Source organism: Drosophila takahashii, chromosome 3R (assembly GCF_030179915.1).
Source record: "Drosophila takahashii strain IR98-3 E-12201 chromosome 3R, DtakHiC1v2, whole genome shotgun sequence".
Classification (NCBI taxonomy): Eukaryota; Metazoa; Arthropoda; class Insecta; order Diptera; family Drosophilidae; genus Drosophila; species Drosophila takahashii.
This window is the reverse complement of record NC_091681.1, coordinates 39,056,098-39,076,145: the sequence shown is the minus strand read 5'-3', so window position 1 is coordinate 39,076,145 and position 20,048 is coordinate 39,056,098. Positions and strand designations below refer to the sequence as shown.

The 20,048-nt window shown below is 38.7% G+C and overlaps 1 protein-coding gene across 1 annotated transcript in view; it reads left to right on the top strand.

The window, feature by feature from the left end:
- CCAP-R (Crustacean cardioactive peptide receptor) overlaps window positions 1-18,818 on the top strand; it is a 36,031-nt gene extending 17,213 nt beyond the window's left edge. Inside the window, exons 3-7 of the mRNA XM_044395556.2 lie at window positions 16,783-16,918; window positions 16,987-17,184; window positions 17,417-17,677; window positions 17,746-18,022; window positions 18,099-18,818. Of these exons, the coding sequence (XP_044251491.2) occupies window positions 16,783-16,918; window positions 16,987-17,184; window positions 17,417-17,677; window positions 17,746-18,022; window positions 18,099-18,327 (1,101 nt within the window). The 3' untranslated portion in view covers window positions 18,328-18,818. The remainder of the gene's footprint in view (window positions 1-16,782; window positions 16,919-16,986; window positions 17,185-17,416; window positions 17,678-17,745; window positions 18,023-18,098) is intronic.
- Window positions 18,819-20,048: the final 1,230 nt, after the last annotated feature.

Below are 20,048 nucleotides of genomic sequence, written 5' to 3'. Positions count from 1 at the left end.
TTTATGAGGTGGGTGCGAAAATATAGAAAGAATATTGCCCACATGCCCAGTTTATTTCTTGTGTTGTAAAGGCGCAGGTGTAAGCTATTATTGCCACTTTAATCGAATCACTGAAAAAAAAAACATTAGATACAAATAAATATTGCATTTTTAAGTAAGATAAACACTGAATATGTTTAAACTTAAATATTTTTTTTAATTACATTTTTTTATTTATTTTATAGATTTATCTTTACACTAGTGCATTACTGCAGAAGCTGCAGCAGGATTTTTTTGATAGGTCCATACCGAAATCGTACAAAGGATAACTGCGAAGAAAGGGTCACAAAGTCACAGCTGCGAGGCTGCTTGTTGCTTGACGCTACAATTTTCAATTTCCAACAATTTTCCCTTTTCGCATTGAAAAAGCAACGAACTGAGCAAACTTCATTTCAAAGCTGACAGAGAAAGACAATAAAACGCCAAATGTCATTTGGCAGCTGGAAATTAAGAAAATCCAAGAAGAGGCAAAACTTTTTTATGCCGGGGTGAAAGATTCGCATTAAATATGCAAATGGCGAGATGGGAGGGGCTAGGAACAGTCTTTATCAATGAGGGACAATCAATCAGAGGGCCCAGCAGATCGTGACAACAACTTCGATTAAACTAAACTTCCGTTCGTCTATTTTTTTCCACTCGAAGGCTGCCATAAAAAGCAGGCCATGAATGTAATGAAATTTCCATACCATGCCAAACCATATACCATATAAATCACACCATTGTTGGAACGGAAGTATCCCTCGACCGAGCCAATTTCCAGACAGCCAAGTTAAAGCGCGCCAATCACTCAAAAAGGAGTGTGCGTGCGTATGTGCGTGCCATAAATTCGGGCTTATTTAAATGAGTCCCCTTTTCCAAGACCACAGAAAATCGGAGATTTTGGGATCCGCAGCACCATATGGCATCTCGCTTGACAAAGAGCGATGTCAAGGGTTTGGTCTTCCTCGGTTGGGAGGAAAACCGAATGTAACAATAACCTCATGGCGGCTGGCTAAGTCTTATTGATTTGTTGTTTGCATAGTTGGTTCTGGCAATAAAAAATATTATATTCATATTTTGGTACTCTGGCACACAGCTTTATTTACACAGCTGAACTTTATAGCGGAATTTATTCAATTTGAATAAATAAATGTATAAAAGGTTCGCTTAAAAAGTTCATAATCTACAACATAAATTTACTCTTTCAAATTACTTTTTGTACTAGTGAATATTGTGTCCATATTAATAATACTGTTAAAACTTTTTTTAAATGTTAAACAATTTATTCAATCCGTTACTAAAAATAACTTTTTTAGTCCGCTCAACCTGAAATTAAATAACCAAAAAGTATTTATTTTCGGACTCTATTTCGTTACACCCCTATTAACAAGCCTTTGACAACTGGCAGCAAATGAAAAATAAATAAAAAATATATTTTACATGGGTCTGATAGACTTCAAAACGAAAGTTGCTTTTGGTAATCTGTCACACAGAAGGCGTCGCAAAAAAAATAAAGAGGAGATAAAAGCAGTGGCAAAATGTTGGCATAAAAAGGTCGCTGAACTGGCAATATTTTCCTTAATACTAAATGCGTATGTGTGGGGTGATGACTCGGGTGCCAGGACCCAGAAAAGGGGTCCCATATGATTTGCAATTCAAATGGCTTAGTTGAGGATTTGGCCTGACCAGCGGTCATCCGTGGCACAATTGTGATTGCTTTTTCCATTTCCAAAATCTCACGAAATCCCCTGTTAACACTATTAAATCATATTTAAGTAACCAAACTGAATTTGCCGACCTTGTTGATGTCTCACCTTAAAGTTGAGGGTTTTGTCACAGATATGCCAATTACAACTGCATTGGGATAGAAAAACTGGGCAGCTGGGAGGTTGGGAGGTCGGGAGGTTGGGTGTTTAGCCAATGTCACACTATTGACCATGGCCATCTGCGCATTGCTGTCCAATATAAACGAGAAAGCGGATCTGAAGGCATTAGACGACGCCAATAAACGGAATCGAACGAATTTCTCCCGACTTGAAGCGAATTTTTCCTGAAAGAATCGACAACATTGCGCCATTTGATGTTTGTTTGTTTGTTGGCCGGAGGAAACGAAACGATGGCATATTATGCAGCCGCACATTTTCTTTGGCCATTGAGGAAAATTTGTGCGTGGGTGGGTGTGAGTAGAAAAAGGAAAACATTACATCCTTGGCTTAGCCTTCACACATCGCATCTCAGCTTATTACTCCATAATTACATATGCCCTAATGAGACTCTCTCGCTTTTGCCTTCACCATTTCAAGGCAATTCAATCCCACCCACGTTCCGATTTTCCTCTGTAGTGCCACTCCATCTAATTTTAGCTCGGACCTCATGTGGTCCGCTTGTAATAACGCATATATTAATATTACACAATTTAGCTACAACAATGGTGACCCTGGTGGGCTGGCTAATGTGACCATCAAAGGCCAAAATTAATTGCCATTTTCTGGGGTGACAAAGCAAATATTTGAAAAATAACAAAAAAAAAGAAAACACGGCCTGTTTGCATGATGATAAAAGTCAAACAGCTGCCAACATAATAATAGTAGCTAAATTGGCCTTCAAAGGGAGGATGGGGGTAAATATAATAAGTGCATATAAAGTTTGATGAATGAAATTATATTTTGGAGGCAGCAGAAAACTTTAACATTGTATTAGCATATTCGAACGGTTTTAAAAACATTTTACTTGTTTTTACAATGCCTTCATGGAAATTTATCTCATGTTATTTTCCAAAATAATAAATTGTTCGCATTACAAATATCAATTTAAAATGTAGATTTTAAAATAATATAAAAATGAAATCATTTGTAAAGGAGTCTTAGAATATGGAAAAAATATATTGTACATAAGAGTTACTTAAAGGCACATTTTTTTTAAATTTCAAACCTCTAGCTGTAAAATTTACAGAATTTAAAACTTAAACTTTAAACATTTTAAATCTACCCATATAAAAGGATTGCCCTTAAGCGAAATTTTCACACCCACCGCAATTTCCTTTGCTTTGGCAAATATTATTCTGCAAAAGCGAAAGCGCGTCGATTCCAAGAACTCATTAATCTAGCGCAAAAATGTGTCTTAAGCTTATTTGCCAAGGAAAATTAAGCATGTGCAGGCAGCAGAACGGCGAGACTTGACGCATGTAAAATATGGGACACATGTCCTTGTCTGCGATGTCTGGGTTCTCTGGGTTTAGAACCTGTTTCTGATTCTGGAAGGTTAAACACTTAGTGGCCACAAAGCGGCATCATTAACCGACTGACTGGATGGCTGGCTGAGCTGAGCTGCAAGTGTGATATTAACCCATTTTCCCGCTTTTTTAGCAATTTAATTTGCCTTTGTCGAGAGGCGTTGGCCAGTGGGGAAAATGAAAATTACAGCACTAAGCGGCTTGCGAGAATAAATTTACCCAGCGACTGGAGAGCGCTCAGCTGAGCTGCTTGTTTATGATGTTAACCGCGCTTTGAGTATTTGCCCAGCCCTCGAGGCAGTAAATATATAAACATATGTGCGAGCAAACTGCTTTTTTTCGACTCCTCCAACTTGTGTAAGGTGTAATTACACTTTGCCGAGCTTTAATGCAAATTAAAGCATAATTCCAGGCGGCTGACACGCGTGGCCGGGCTTAATTACACTCTGTTGACAAAACAAAATGCCCACAAGGCCATCAAGTGCTTGAGTGGCCAACAAGAAATGTTCAAATGTGACCATGGGGACCGAACGCCGCTTACTTGGCTAAAAATGAGTTAGCAACATTATTTGCCCATCGGCCAGCGCAACGCTGACCACTGTGACTCTGGTCCTGCTCTATTCCAACATCAATTTTATTAAGGCAGGCTACGATTCGCAGGATGGCCGCAGGTCCTTGATGACTTCTGCCTCCTGGCCCGCCCCCTTGGAATCCTTGGGCCCAGCCCATAAAATACTTTTTGACAAGAGTTTTATCCGGCACGTCGCATGTTAGTTGGATGTGTCATAGCGATTTATAAGGATTTGTTGCCGCCAAGAATAACCACTGACAGTTGCAGTGAGAAAAAGCAGAAGAAATGGTTCAGGGAGTAAGGTTACTAACGGCATTCAGGGAAATATAAAAGAAGGCGGTTCATCGTCTTTAGGTTTTTATTTCCCAGAACTTCCGTTTAAGGAAATGAAAATATTATACCAAAGATTGTCTTTAATATATTTGTAATCCAAAAATTATTTTAATTTATTCCAGAATACTACGTCCTTTTTTCGTTGCATACTTTTAGACACCTTTATATTTATTTCACAATTTCTGTTTTATTTTTTAGATTTCTATATGAAATCGTTTTGCTGAAGGTTGATCTTTCTGCTTAAAATATAAATTATTTTATAGTAGGCAAATATTATCGTTTAAATTACCTTATTTTGTTGCATAATAAGTTCCTCTTCCTTTCTCTCAGTGATCTACTTCCCGTCTTGTTTTTGCTTTCGATAAAATATGAGAATTGTATTTCACTCGGCATTGAAAGTCATTGCACTTCCGCCACTTTAATCTAACCGTAATGAGGCCGCAGGACGACAGGTTTGTTGACATTTCAGCTTCGCTGATTTCTGACAGCTCATCTAGCGTTCGACGACACTGAAATTTCAATAGTTCAGATCTCAGGTTCAATCTCGGGTTCAGTGGACCCCCGCTTAATGCTGGCACTTTTCTTCTTTGCCCAAAAAGACTGTTCAAATTCCCCAAAGTGACACTTGACCAGCAAAATCAATAAGCATCTTCGCAAACTAATTGTTATAATTTGCCAGCCCGCTCGGCTCACAAAGTCTGCCAGAACTTGAGCCAGCTCGTCAGGCTATAAACTTATGCGAAACAATGAAAGTGTTAATTTCACAAATATTTTCCAGCATAAAACCAAGGGTGGAATGGTTGGTTGGTTGGATGGATGGATGAGGAGTTGACTTAATGAGTGTTCAAGTTAATTGTTGGTTTATTTGTCACGCTCGAACTTTGAACTCGGCGCAACAATTAAAAGGGGTATTCTGCTCGGCAAACTTTTCACACCCTACTCACTCTTTCGAAAAGGGGTTGACTTTTATGGCCAAGTATTATACAGCAAATCAATAAACCCTGGCCAAGATTTGCCTTTAGCGATGCTTTGTAAAGGAGTGAAATTCATATGAGCTATGCTATATATTTCCTGGAAATTTGCCAAAGGAAGAAGCGAAGTGATGGAAATAATAGAAAAGGCCAAGGGCTGTTTTCGCTTCTCGGGAGAAAGACCTCAAAACTGGTTCGAAGATTTTTTATTGCGTAGAATTTCGCTCATGCTTTTCATGAACCGTAAAAATCAAATAAAAATGTAAACTTCCTCTTATGGCCGCTTGGAAAACCTTTTTACTGTCCATAATCAATCTTTGAGGCTGTCCTCTTGGGGCGAGTTAACCGCTATAAATAACCACAGGATAACAGAGGAGTAAAGACGCCCAAGTCTGGCTAAAACCAAATGCCACGCCCTGGTCGTGTCTGCACATAATTTGTGAAATAAAATACTTGCTGCCGAGGCGAAAACCCCAAATTGAAACCAAATTAAATTGCAATAAATCAACATGGCGTTAATAGCGCTCCTCCAACTGATAAACATTAAGTGGGCGTCGTCATGGGAGATCGCCATCTCCATCGCCATCACCATCCTCGAAATCGAAATCGAAGTAAACAACAGAGGGGAAAACCTATCCTATCCACATGTGGGTTTTGGTTAGGTGCTTTGCTTGCTGACTGTTATTTGTGCTTCCTTTTTAACGTCTAATTGATTTGTTTTCCCCCGTTGTGCAAAAGGCGGTATTTTTGGGGGGATTCATCCGATTCCGTAGAATCTGTATGTGATTCACCCACCCCACGGGCATCGATTTCAAGCTGCTGTTTGTTTTCCCTGACTCGGAGTTACAAGTATGTATTTCTGCAATCAGCGAGGCGCAAACAAAAGCCCAGGGCCATTCCTGCTACAGATTGCCAAATGCTTTATTATCGACACAGTGGAACTTTCATAAATCAAGAAAGCCTTAAACCAAAATATTATAACATCAAATACCTCTCCTCACAGAAATCACCTTTAAGGATTAAACTCAAAATAATATGATACATTTTTGCTGCATACTTTTGGACACCAAATTAAATTTTATTCCTTTTACTTATTTTCTTAATTATTTTGTAAATTTTAAATGCCTTGAAGACTTTGAAAATAATTTGGCAAGGATTACCATCATTACAACAAAAACTTTAGACATTATAAGTAAATTAATGGCCACCTTTGACCGTTTCCCAAAAAACAAGGTAGCTTAACTCACCCTAATTGTCTCATAAAAACCTGAGTTATGGAATCTCAACTGTATTTGCGAATTTAGCCAGGGGAATTGTACTCGTAGGCAAACAAAAGTGTACCCAAAACAAAAATACAAAAGAAACGGACGGACTGAGGTCGCAGAAAAAGCAGACCCGCATTTATCACAACAGATAAGTGCACACATATCCTTGTGCCATATTTCCCATTTTCCATTTCCCATTTCCCTCCGCACCCCAAGCATTATAATCATTCGCCGGAAGTAAACTTAATGACTGACATCAAGCGACATTTGGTGCAACAATAAGCTGCGGCGATAAGAGCGACGAACAATGGGGCGTGGCTGTCTGCCGGGAGTATCACTTGCCGCACACTCGACAAAAAAATTTAATTTCATTTTCATAAGCAGCAAAATGCCACTCACTTCTGTTGACAGCCCGCAACACAAAATGGCTTTGGCCTCACAAAAAGCAGCAGCAGCAGCAACATATCTCTGAAAGCAAATGGAAAAGCGACGGGGAAAAGCGAGGGAAAGCGGGGCTAAATGCCGGGTGAAAACCCAACGCAACTACATTTTCGCATCATTACAATTTGCATGCATAAGCAGCCAGAGCTAGTGCACACAATAAATTTTACATAGCCCAAGTCAATTACAGCTTTACTGCCACTGCTCGGTGGCGCACACTGCGTATGAGCAATGCAAGGCGGTAGCCCAAAAAACTCGGGGGAAAGTAATACGTTTACGAAACACACGACTGCACTTGTCGCCCCAAAAAAATTCGTTCAAGGGTGGCACTTAAAAAACACTAAAAAAAAGACGATTGTGTGATTGTGATTATGCAAATCGTAAAAGCGCTGAAATCCGCGCCTAAGGGAGCACCAGATGACCCCCAGGCCAGATAATTGCAGTAGAATGTTTGGAGTTTTACTGCGACACTAAGCTGCATGGAAAAGTGTAAAAATGGGAAAAGGGGGCTGCTTCACTCGCCGGAAAATCCCCCGAAGCGGAGAACATTCATCGTCAGCTCCATCGCCAGCTGCTTTTGTGCAAGTGCGCGAAATGCGAAGTGCGCTTAATGAGAAAATGCAAAAGGCGACAAACCAACAGCGAAATTATGCTCAGTAAATACTTAAAGTGCGACAGCCTCGGAAAAAAGTGTCAGCAGAAAGAGAGAGCGAAATAGAAAGTGAAAAAGAGAAAGTGGAAAAGGGGATGAGACTGAGCTATTTACATAGCCTGGCAAGTACAAGTAGGTCAACATCTCGCCAAACGCACCAAAGTATGCAATGAATTGTGTGGTGCTTTATATAAAATTAAATTAAATGGCTGAAAAGCGGGTTTATAAACCGAAAACAAATATTTATTTACTCACAATTTTATCTCGAAATCAAAGAACAATTTAAAAAAAATTAAATTCGTTTTACTTTTTCATAAATATCAATTTCTTAAGTTAAAATATTAATATTCAAATTACATATTAATAACTAAAAATAGTATTTATAGACAGCGAAACCATATGTACTTTTTATTTTATAAATATAAATAATAAACTAAATAATTACAATCTTATATATTTAAAAATGTGATTTTTCTTCGTGTATTAGTTAAGCCCCGTTTAATTTTTAAGCAGAAGCAGAAAATCTAGCCTTTCTTCAAAAACACAACATAAAAAGACCTCTAAAAATTGACCTCGATGGTGTTATTTGGAGCGCACTGAATTTACCTGATCTGGGCTAAACAAAACATGAAAACGTTCCCCCTCATAAAATCAAGTTTCAGTTGAAATTCACTTAAAGAATTCCAAGAATTTGTTTCAGGTTCTTGCTTAAAATATACTTGGGGGCGTTGGGGGTTGCATATGTCAGACGACAGGTAGACACACCCATAGAAGAACACAATTTCTTTCGCCATCGCGAGGGAGACCGAGAGCGCCACATCAAAGGACGGGAAGTACATGCCAAAAAAGCTTCAAAGTGGCAAGACGCGATGTTTTCTGGGCGGTGTGGGGTGCAATGATGGGTGGGGCGGAAGGTGGGGAGTGCACTCGATGGGCCACGTCATTTACGCAATTTCGATGAAATTGGCACAAACATCCTCCTACCCAGACACCCAGCACTTTCCGATTGGCTCTGTCATTCACAAGCCGAACGGTGCCGAGATGTCGAGAGATGCCAAACAGCTTCCGTGTGTTTACAACTTATAATAATATTCCCTCTGCCTTATCGTGTATAACCCGTTTACAGAATTAATTAAGAGCTATGTTTACATCGCCTTGCCTTCCTGTTATTCACTTCGGTTGGTTTTATAGAGAATTGGTTCGTCTTAAAATATTAATTAAGATACAATTTAATTTAACATTTTTCATATAATGCCGTGAAAATTAGTTTAACACTTTATTTTATTTTTAAAAGCGTTATTAAAAATTAAATCATATTTATCCAAGTGTTAAAAAGTATGCAAAAATTAATTTCATTCCGAAGAACAACCTTTTTTCACCGTATACTATTAGACACCTCTCCAAAAAGTAAAATAGCCTTTTTAAACATAGATACATCAAAGTTTTTATCGGGCACTTGCTGTCCTTATTTGTCACATAATTCGCTTTTATGGCACTTGCAGTTTCCACTAAAGTATATCCAGAATAAACTTGAAAGCAGGACTCTACCAAGGCGTGTAAAAGTCGCGTCCTGATGCCGTTTTCTACGTGAGCAATGTCAAATGTGACACTCACAAACACATGCACATTATCCGACAATGTGTGTGTGTTCGGGCGTGTGTGTGTGCATAAATGATTAAGTGCGTGCTTGCATTTGGTTTGCACATCACGTATACGCCATGCATTTTTGCCTTTGACACAAAGCACTTTATAATGCTAGCTCACATATATCGAAAGACATTTACTGTTGCATTTGATTCGCATTTCATTTTACAGTAAAGTACTTCTTTCAATCAAAAGTGTTCATTGTATTTATAAATTACGCTTGAGTGGCCCATTCAGATTTAATTTTCAAAGCATAGTCGAGAAATCGAACTGTAGCTAGAAAATACACCATAAATATAATTTAAATCAAGTTGCTAACAATTTATTAATACAAATCACACAATATTAAGGAAAATTAATCCATTGCGTATTTATTGTTGCTGACTAAGCAACTTTATAAATACTTTTATTAATTATTTTGCAGCGAAAGTTTATTCTATATGTTGCATACTTTTGGACACTTGTATAAATGATTTCAAACCCCCTTTTAATTTCTGTGTCTTTAAATTATAAACTTAAATTAGATTTGATAGCTTTACAAATAACCCAAATTGCATGTGGTTGGCCAAACGAATAAGTTAGACAAGCTAGACCCACATCTACCCCTGTTTCCCCAACTTTATGTGCGAATCCCTTAACGCGAACAACCGCAGCAATTTGCATAACAGAACATGCCAACACTTTTCATTTACACAGAAAATTACTCGACTTGGCACCTTTTTTGAACGGGGAAAATGCCAGAGGAATCAGGTCTTACTTTAAATGGAATCAAAGCTAGCCGCCGCCAAGTGGGGCTCAAGCATGTAGAATTCTCCTGTATATATGGTGTGAAAAAAGCGGAAAAATAACAAAAAGGAGCAAATCCGCAAACTGCAGAAGCAACAAAATCAGAAATAAAAACTCTGGCGACTAGTTCTTGGTCGAAAGTCCACACTGCGGACTCGGGGAGCACTTGACTGCCTGCCAGGCAGTAGAAGTATGGTAGTAGTTGTAGCAGCCTTCCGTTTCCACGTCAGACAGTCGACCGACTTTGCCAACTTGTCCGATCTGCTTCCTCATGAAGCTGCTGCATTTCCGCCTGCCAGGCATCCTTCTCCTTGGGATTCCCCTCCTCCCTTTCTCGTCCTCCTGGCCAGTCCTTTGACAAGTGCCATTTGCGGAATTTTAAATTAAGAAGAAGTTTACTTAGCTTTCGATAGGTCTGCCTGGTCTTACCGGCCCTCGTAGCTTGTCTTTTCGTTAATCGCTAGGTGCAGCTGTCGTTTGGCAAATGAAAGTTAATTAAATTCGTTGAATTCCTGCGGCTGGAAGGGGGAAAATGAAAATGGCATTTGGAGTAGTCAAAGTTAAAGCCGATACATCAACAATACACACTTACACTCAGTGAGCTTGCTTTCGCCCCTTTCCCTTCGAATTGCTTTAAACAAATGTTGGCTCGAAACTTTGTAGTTGAAAGTTTCTATTTTGCTTAGAGTTTTTGGTTTGCTAGGAAAAGTTCATCCAAACTTAGACAACAGGCTTCTAATGATGTCTATGGACATTAGGTGAGCTGCTCCTTTAGCCAAAAACTTTTGAGCACCGTGAAAGTTTTTTACTAATTTGAAACTGGTTTCTTGCATAATTTTTACGACTTCTTTTAATTGGGTGTAAAATTTTCGTTGGAAAATACTACCTTTAGATCCTTTTACAAAAGTTCTGCAATATCCATAATTAATTTATTTAATACAAACAAATATTTGTAATAAAATAAAAAATAGTAAAACAATTAATAAGGTAAGAACTATAGATACTATATCAACTATTGTGACGAGAGCCTTCAGTATACAATAAACAAGCCCGTAACGATAATAATTCACCATGCGTCCGTCAGACAAAAGGCAATCTTTATATCTATGACAATACCCAAATCAAGTTGTCTGCGAGCGCATATCAAACCGCTTACTTAGTGACTGACAGGCGGTGTCTAGTTAAAATCTGGCTTCACTTTCGACGCCCAGTTGCCTGTCAACTTATCTGCTGACCACACAAATAAAACGATTTGGCATGGCTACTTAATGCCCTGTCCCTCAGCTCATTTGGCAGACGATGGCCGTGGTAGCCATGATAGCCAGACAAAGATAGAAGGACGATGGCAGGACATGTGTCTGATGCTTATGTGTTAATTATCGCCGGCCCCAAGGGAAACCCAACTCAAGCGGTAAATGGCTGGGAAAAATATTCAAATTTATGCCTGACTTGACTTTTGGTACGCATGTATCACAAATGCCTATGTTGTTTATGCAAATTGCCCGGCAGCCACACACACCCACAAATTCACAGGCATTTTGGCCATAGCTTCCGCCAACCGCAGCAGATTCTCCACATCCTATGTATTTCTCGCCCGGGGGCAGGGTGTAATTTGTTTTGCATAGTTCTAGGCGCGTGCTTGTATTTATTGTTTGGCTGTTTGCCTCCTGTTAACAATATAGCACTGAAAAAAAATTATTACATAGGCACAGGTGACCGGGGCACATTTAAATAATTTTGAAACTATCCAAATTAATTTTCCATATTACTTTTTAACCACAATGGAAGATATTTTCTTTATCCTCACTTTACAAGTCTTATAAAAAAACTTTATGATCTCCAGGAATTAAAAAAAAAATATAATTTAGGTAAAACATTATCTGACAACTGTTTGTAGATATAAGTAAAAATATATATTTTTTTAATTTATATAATATTTTTTTTTCAGTGTGTCCCAACCTAGCCTTTGTTTTCCCACTGTCTGGCCAACAAGGCTGACTTTTCCTGCTATGCCTGTTATTTTTGGCCCTCACTTAATTCGGCCTCTGCTAAGGTTATCTAAACATCAGTCCATTCTAACTCATATTTATGTTTTGGCTTTTAATTTATTTATACATTTGGACACATTTGCATTGCAACAACAGTCGAGTGACCTATCTATATGCTTCTTTTATGGCCATCTTTGGACCAACTAGCTGAATTTATGTTCGACTCATTTGATTAATTTGTTTTGTTGACCCGAAGATTTACGAGTCACTAGCGTAACAATTTGAGGTTTAGCCTTAGGCTTCTTTTTGTTTTTCTGCCAAAAATTTATCGACTCGTTGAGTGGGTCACTTGTCAGTGGGGTAAAGCAGAAGATAGCCAAGACTCATTTGACTAATCTCTCATTAGCCCTGAAAATATATGTATTTGGCTTAAATAGAGTTGCCGCCCCATCAGTTGAGATTCAGATAGTTGAGGAGGATAAACTCTGGAAACCAGTTAAACATCCATTATGTCAGTCTGTTGGTCTTTATTAGCTCTCCAACTCGCTGCCCCACGTTTTCATAACCGACCACAATTATGTTGGCAAATCTTTGGCCATTTTTCATATTTCCACTCCCACGCACCCGTATTTCCACTCAACAGTTTGTCAACACAGCTCGCATTTTGGCTGTAATGCCGGGGCTTTTATTAATTTCAATTTGTGTCAACATCAACGCCAAATATGGGGATGATTTAAGCCAGCTGATGACAAAATGTTTGGCCATTAGTCGAATTAAAGCGCAGTCTCGTCCTTTCGACGTTCTTTGGGTTATATGGCTATATGGCTTTGGTTATAGGGCAGTTCATAAAACGGCATTGTGGCTGAAAAGCCGCACGAACCACTATAAAAACCATGATTGATGTGCTCGGCTTGACCCAAATGCATGTTTTTATGCCAAAATAATACCAGCTCAAGAGTATCCTTCGAGTCTCTATGTGTTCTACACATATATATATGAATTTTTATCGCTAAATGTGCGAGAGGACAATATGCTTTTCCTGGGCAGAGTTCGTTGACCTGCGTTGCGGGAAAGTTCCTCTACTAATGCTTATTATCTGACCATTTGCCGGCTCAGCACGCTGCGTATACGTAATATGAAATTTAATTTTACTTTATGCAACTTCTCTCGGGTTCTGCGTAGAGCACTCAAGCACAATGTAATCGCTATTAATGAATGTGCCCTGAAAAGTGCGAAAGAAACGAAAACAAACAAGCAGCCAAACAAAACACATTTCCACGCAGACTAACACAAAGCCAAACAAGAATACACAGATGAAACTACATACATAAAAACTTAAGCCAACAAAGAAACAACAAAACCACCAAGTCAACAATGGTGGCCGAGTGCCATGTGCTCCGCGTCCTTAGCTCAGATGCTTTTTAAATATGAGCCACGAAAATAGAAGTTGATTAAGCTTATGGGCAAAGTATAGCGGACTCTTAAGTATCCTATAAAATCGGACTATCTGTTGTCGTCGCCTTTTTGAGATATTGAGTGGATTTCGATAATCAAACATACATATAAGTGGTGACTCAGATATCACTAGATTTTGCAAATCACTTATAAAGGTGTCCAAAAATATGCAATGAAAACAGATTAAACAAAGTGTTGCACACTTTTAGACAAAGTTATAAATTATTGAAACATTCTTGATTTTTCATTCATTTTCTATAATAAGTAATTAATTTGAAGTTTATTTAAGTTGTCCAAAAGTAGCATTCCATTTTAAAACCGTTGTTGCATACTTTTAAACTTATTTAAAAATGATTTCAAACCCCTTGGTTTTTAAAAATTGGGTTAGATTGTTCGATATGAGAAGATTTCCTAAATAAATTTAACTTGTAGGGAATTATTGGTAGCGAGCCTTTGACCCAACTTTAAATATAATGGAGCGTATATTTTAGCCACCTTCTCTAAATCAAATGGAACCCACAGAACATACTATATGTGAAACTGCCGCGAACTTGGCTACAAGGACTGATTTATAAGCGCAGCTGCCGTTGGCTGTTACAACTGCAACAATGGGCGGGAAAAGCTCCTTTTCTTGCGAAATGAAATTAATTTCCCATTGCCTTTGTTTGTGGCCACCACCCATTTGTCTTTGTTGCTGCATTTTACGATCCGCAGGCAGCGGTTGAAATTTGTCAGCACGGGCGATTTAGTGGGATTAAAGCCACGAGAGCTTCAAAGCCGCACAAAGTGCACTTAAAGTCGCTAAGGGATGGGGTTAAGTTAGGGGTTGGAGGTTAGGGGTTAAGGAAACGGATGCGGATGCGGAAACCATCGCATTTCGCAGCGCGTGGCTCTCGAATGCCAAGTGGCTTCTATTGTTATGGCTGTCCCACTTAATAATCAGACATAATAGTTTGCGGCAGATAAAGTTGCTCCATGGCTGTAGTTCCAAGTGCCGCAACAGGTGCTCTCCGGCAAGAATTGCCTTTTAATGAGGATTTACGGTTGCTCTGGCTCTGGGTCAAAATCCCCTTTCTTATCCTGTGTATCCTTTGCCTTTGGCTTATGGGCTAAACTCTTTTTTTCGCTTTGGTTCAAATTAAATTTCGCACTTTTAATGTTCTTCCAGCCAGGCAAAAAAAAAGCAATTTCCTCGAGGTGCAAAGCCAAATTGAAAAAGGCATAATGACTTGCCAAAAAAGGGCACGCCGCACAGACACTCACACACGTTAAAATGTTAGAAAAGTAAGCAAAAAATAAAAAGGGCAACCAGAAATGGTCGATCATTAAAAAAGGCTTACAATGTGCCATTTATTACATTTTTATAGCGCCCACAGCATGGGACATAATAAAAATCCAAAGAAATCTGACAAAAGTTATTTTGTGTAAAAAGAGTGCGGGCATTTGTTGATTTTATTACTTAGCCGTCAATATGCTGCGGAAATTATTTTATCAATTTTTCCTCGAAAGATTTTAAATAAATCGATTTTTGGTAAATTGGAATGGAAAAAAGGAATTTGTTGTCAATCAACTTAAATTATTTAAATAATTTAAAAAGAAGCTAACAAAAATTTCAATCAATTTTCAACTATTAATATCCCAATATTGAACCCCTAAAAGGAAATTACGATAATTTCACTTCCTAAGAGTGTAAAATATATGAATCTGTTAAGGCAAATATTTGCCAAGACTTCTAGCTAAGAAGAAAAAAAAAGCAAACCAGAAACGTGCGAAAAATTTTACCCAGAAATGGTGTCTAATAAAAATAAGAGCTGAGCCAACATCAAATGGGAAAAAGTTTTGCAACGCGTGAAAAGTTCCGACTGCCTTAACTTCACTTCAAGCGCGAATATACGGAATATACTTTCTCGAAAGTCATGCTGGAAAATTGCACTTGAGCTGCCGAACACAAACACCTCGGGACACCAATCCGATAAAGGCTTTAAGGACTTTCCCCAAGTCACTTTTCTGGTAAAACATCAAAATCAAAGTCCGGGGAAGAGAATGCGCAAAATGTTTGCTGCTAACAAATGAAGGCGGCCACATTTAATAATAAAAACGCGACACCGGCGAATAATGAAAAACGGGGCAGACAGGATGTGCAAAGAAATGAGTAAAAATAGCCGCTTTGCTTTACTCATTTGTTGATTTATGCGCGAATTTGCGCAACATGATGAACTGGCAGACCGTCTAAGGATCTCCATCGCAGCGCCAAAAAGTCGTCGGAACAAAATATCTATATATATAATTCTATATATACAACTCGCACTTAGGCCGAAAAAATAAAAAAAGAATAAACCAAAAAGTGAATACTGCAAGTATGGGCGGACAAAAAGTTGTATAGCTAAGGTGGAGGGGCGTCTTCAGTCTGAGTTCCAAGACGCAGTTCCAAGGACGAAGCCTGTCAAGATTTTAGCTTTTTTCGGGACAAGTTTACCCAGCAACTTGCCCTTAAGCAAGTCCACATCAACATCGGTGTTGGCGTCAGACTGCAAGACCCCGAGGCCATAATTCAAACTTACCTTCAATAGATATGAGTCTTGGGTGTTGGATGTTGGCGTTAGAAAGTAAATTTAATTTGCTGAAAAAATATTTAAGGTACTGCTGAGAGCTCATTAGTCACATTAGCATTTATACGATTTTTTTGCCGAATAAGCATGGTCACATGAAGAAATTATTTCAATTTCTTTGGCAATAAAAGAAAACTAGAACAACTATTCATTGTCACTTGTACACTAAGAAAATTAGTTTGTTTTTTTGGAAATATTTTTTATATAATAAATAAATAAATTAAAAAAAAGCCCAATGTATTAAAAGCATGTAGTTAATATTTTTACAAAAAACAGTCTGATAGTTTGCTACGATATGTATATAATGCGAAAATCCATGTATTGCATACTTTTAGTCACCTTTATAAAGAAGGTACTTTAAAGTCAATAGAAATGCCCCAGCTTTCCATAATTCTTTACATTTTAGAAGCGGCTTTAAAAGTTGCAAAAAAATGTTTTTTAGAGTGCAGGTCCTCCATCTTGGCAGCAATTTCCTGCTGGAATAACGGTGGCTGTCTGCCTTCCATCACGTCTGTGTGTGTGTGTGTAGGTTGTCGTGTTGTCCTAGTCGTGTTAGTACTGAACTGGAAGAAGCAAACTTCCGTTGGCACATCCTGCCCTTTTACCACTCCTCATCCTGCTGGAAAAAATTCATAGCTCTATCATTTTTATGGCTATTTAAAGAGCCATAAACAAGGCGAGTGTGCGAGTGTGTGACTTTGTGTGGCATTAAATTGAGTTTTATGCGTGATTTCCGTGCCTAACACTTAGTTGACAATGAGTTTGATAGAAGTGTAATGAAATGTGACCAAACTTGGGGATCTCTTCTTTCTTTCAGACGCAACAGTTTATCACGCTGTGGTTCCTGTTCTTCACAATAGTCCTAGGAAATTCTGCTGTACTTTTTGTGATGTTCATTAAGAAGAATCGCAAGTCGCGGATGAACTTTTTCATCAAACAGCTGGCTTTTGCAGGTGAGTTTCGGGAATTGGGGATTGTTCTCATCCCATTTTGGGTAATTCCCAACTTATTTTATTTTCAGACCTGTGCGTGGGACTGATAAACGTGCTGACCGACATCGTTTGGCGCTCCACGGTGGCCTGGAATGCGGGAAACCTGGCCTGCAAGCTCATCCGCTTCATCCAGACGACCATCACATACGCGTCCACCTATGTCTTGGTGGCCATGAGCATCGACAGATACGACGCCATCAACAACCCCATGAACTTCTCAAAGTCGTGTAAGTTAAGTCGTCGTCGGGCGAAAAGTTTTCTAATTGCCAAATGTTGTTAGCCAAAGCGCTGTTTGCGGTTTCTTTGGATTAGATGCGCTGCATTTTTAAAAAATTAGTTTAGCTGTGTTGTAAGGGAAGAGTTTTAAGTTATTTAAAAATTATTTTTTTGAAAAATATATTAAATATATTAAAAAATGCATATTTAAAATTAATAGTTAATGTATTCCATAATTTTTAGCGAAACGAGGACGTCGACTGGTGGCTGGAGCGTGGCTATTAGCGGTGATTTTTTCAATTCCTATGCTGTATTTATACGAGGAGGAGGTCATCCAGGGATCTCAGCAGTGCTGGATCGAATTGGGTTCCCCGGAAAGGTGGCAGTACTACATGGTTGCGGTTTCTTTCCTTCTGTTTGTGGCTCCCGCGGTGATCATCTCTTTCTGCTATGCAATCATCGTTAAGACGATTTGGGCCAATGGCTCCATATTTTTGCCAACAGGTAATATAAATATATACCAAATATCATTGCAACTCTATTAATATTATTTATATATATTTTTTTTGTAGAACGCGGAGCGGCACCTACTAGGCGGGCAAGTTCAAGGGGCATAATTCCGCGGGCAAAGGTCAAAACGGTCAAAATGACACTGACCATCGTATTCGTTTTCATCATCTGCTGGTCGCCGTACATTGTCTTCGATCTACTGCAGGTCTATGATTATATTCCACACACGCAGTCCAACATCGCTCTCGCTTCTTTCGTCCAAAGTCTGGCTCCTTTAAACTCGGCAGCCAATCCGCTGATCTATTGCCTCTTCTCATCGCAGGTCTTTCGCACACTGAGGTGAGGTATTAAATAATAATAATGTATAATAATTATTATTTAATAATATTTAAAACACTTCTTTCAACTTTTCTAGTCGCTATCCGCCCTTTAAGTGGTTTAACTGCTGTTGCAAATCGAATCGCAACAACTCGCGTCAAAATCGCTGCAACACGGTGGGTCGTCGTCTGCAAAACAGTTGCGATTCGATGAGGACGCTGACCACCTCGTTGACCACTTCCCGCAGATCCGCGAATAGGACCAATGCCCATGTGGTTATAAACGAAAGGCCCACCATGGTGGTGCCAGCCATGTCAGAGGTATGATAGCTGGCCCACACCACCCGGAAAAGATCCTTGTTTTCGATCCACGGCCCCACTTCCTTCAGCGATGCAGAGTTCCTTTAAATTCGATGAGAACGAAACGGGAGACATCCCGTGAAATGCTTCAGAGGCTTGGACAATAAGTTCGATAGTTGTACCACAGGCATGGAGAAAGCCAAATGAAAGTCCCTAGTCGTAAGTGTGCCAAGTCAACGCTACGAATTTCAAACCTTGTATTTGTATTTGCCCAATAGCAATCTATACTTAAGATAATGCATGACCTAGTAGGACGTTTGTATGACTTTTATTAATCACTAAGAATAAATTACAAAATATTTACTACATTTATCACAGAAATTTCACGAAAACATTGGTACAAATCGTCTAAAAGTTGTGAAGAATACATTCTTACACAAACTTGTAGTTTACCCACTTTATTTTGTAAGCAAGCAAACACATTCACTCAAGCTAAATAATATCATACTTATTTAAAAAATAATTTACCAGTTCGAATAGGAACTACTAAATATAACATTTATTAATATGCCCAGTTTTGTTTTGAAATCTCTTAAAAATATTTGATGTGACCCTAAAAGCAATTGTTCTTGAAAACAACAGATTTTTTGTGACACCCTTGAATGTCTAGGTTTCAGTCCATTTATAAGCTAATTTTAAAAGATTTCCTAGTTTTATTCTTCTTACAGACTGATTTTATTTTTGTGCCATTCACGGATATTTAGTGGAAATTTAAAATGCATTTTTCTCCAGTCCTAACTAGCTGTTAAGGCCATTTAAATTCCAGCTCATCCGTGTATATAGCCACTCGTAATGGTGTATAAACATGCCCAAGTATCCTAAAACCAAAACCCATTAGGCATAAGTAGACCATAAGAGTTAATAGAGCATAATGTTGTAGTCAATTTGGTTTAAGCTAATATTTATTTCATAATTATGTGTAGAGAAACAGAATAAAGGCAACCGACTTCAAGAGTCTATCGCATTTTCATTCATTTTCTTGGCACGCGCTGGAAAATCTTCGTTTTTCTTTTCAGTCCGCCCCACTGAACAATGGGCACAAGGACAAGGATTTTCCTGTGCCCCCTCTCGCTCCATTTATAATTGTTGCGATGATGTGGTATTGTTTGTGGCCTCCACAACTGACGTCACCGAGTGGAAAGTCAACATGACAGATAAATTGAGCGACAAACCGGGCAGACAATGAAAACATATTGGTTTCTGTGGGCCCAGCAAACAGCCAACGGTTGTATCTTTTACTCTTTATTGTCTGCAAATGGCAAATTTACCATGCCAACTTTGGTGGCAATCTGTTTGTATTTGTATTTGCTTTGCGGCTGGTTAAATTCAACCCTTATGAATTTGCATTCTCCACTTCCTGAACTTTAATCGCTTGGTTGAACAGCTGGGAACTATGGAAACTTAATGGGACAGTTGGCAAATAATAAAGTCTCTTCAGATTCTGCAGAAGAAATACTTTTCCCCGTCGGCCATTCGCTTCATTTGGTTCGGCAAAGGGAAAGGGAGAAAAATCCATTAAGAAGCTTACTTCAGACGGCGGACAGTTGCGAAGAATTTTGCAATTATGATTTTGCAATTTATTTGTCAACTTTTAATTGAAATGCTATTAGCAAATTAGTAAACAAGCGCGCGAGCTTGACGTTAAAAAATTGTTTACTTAGGTTTACTTTTGCTAACTTTATTGATTT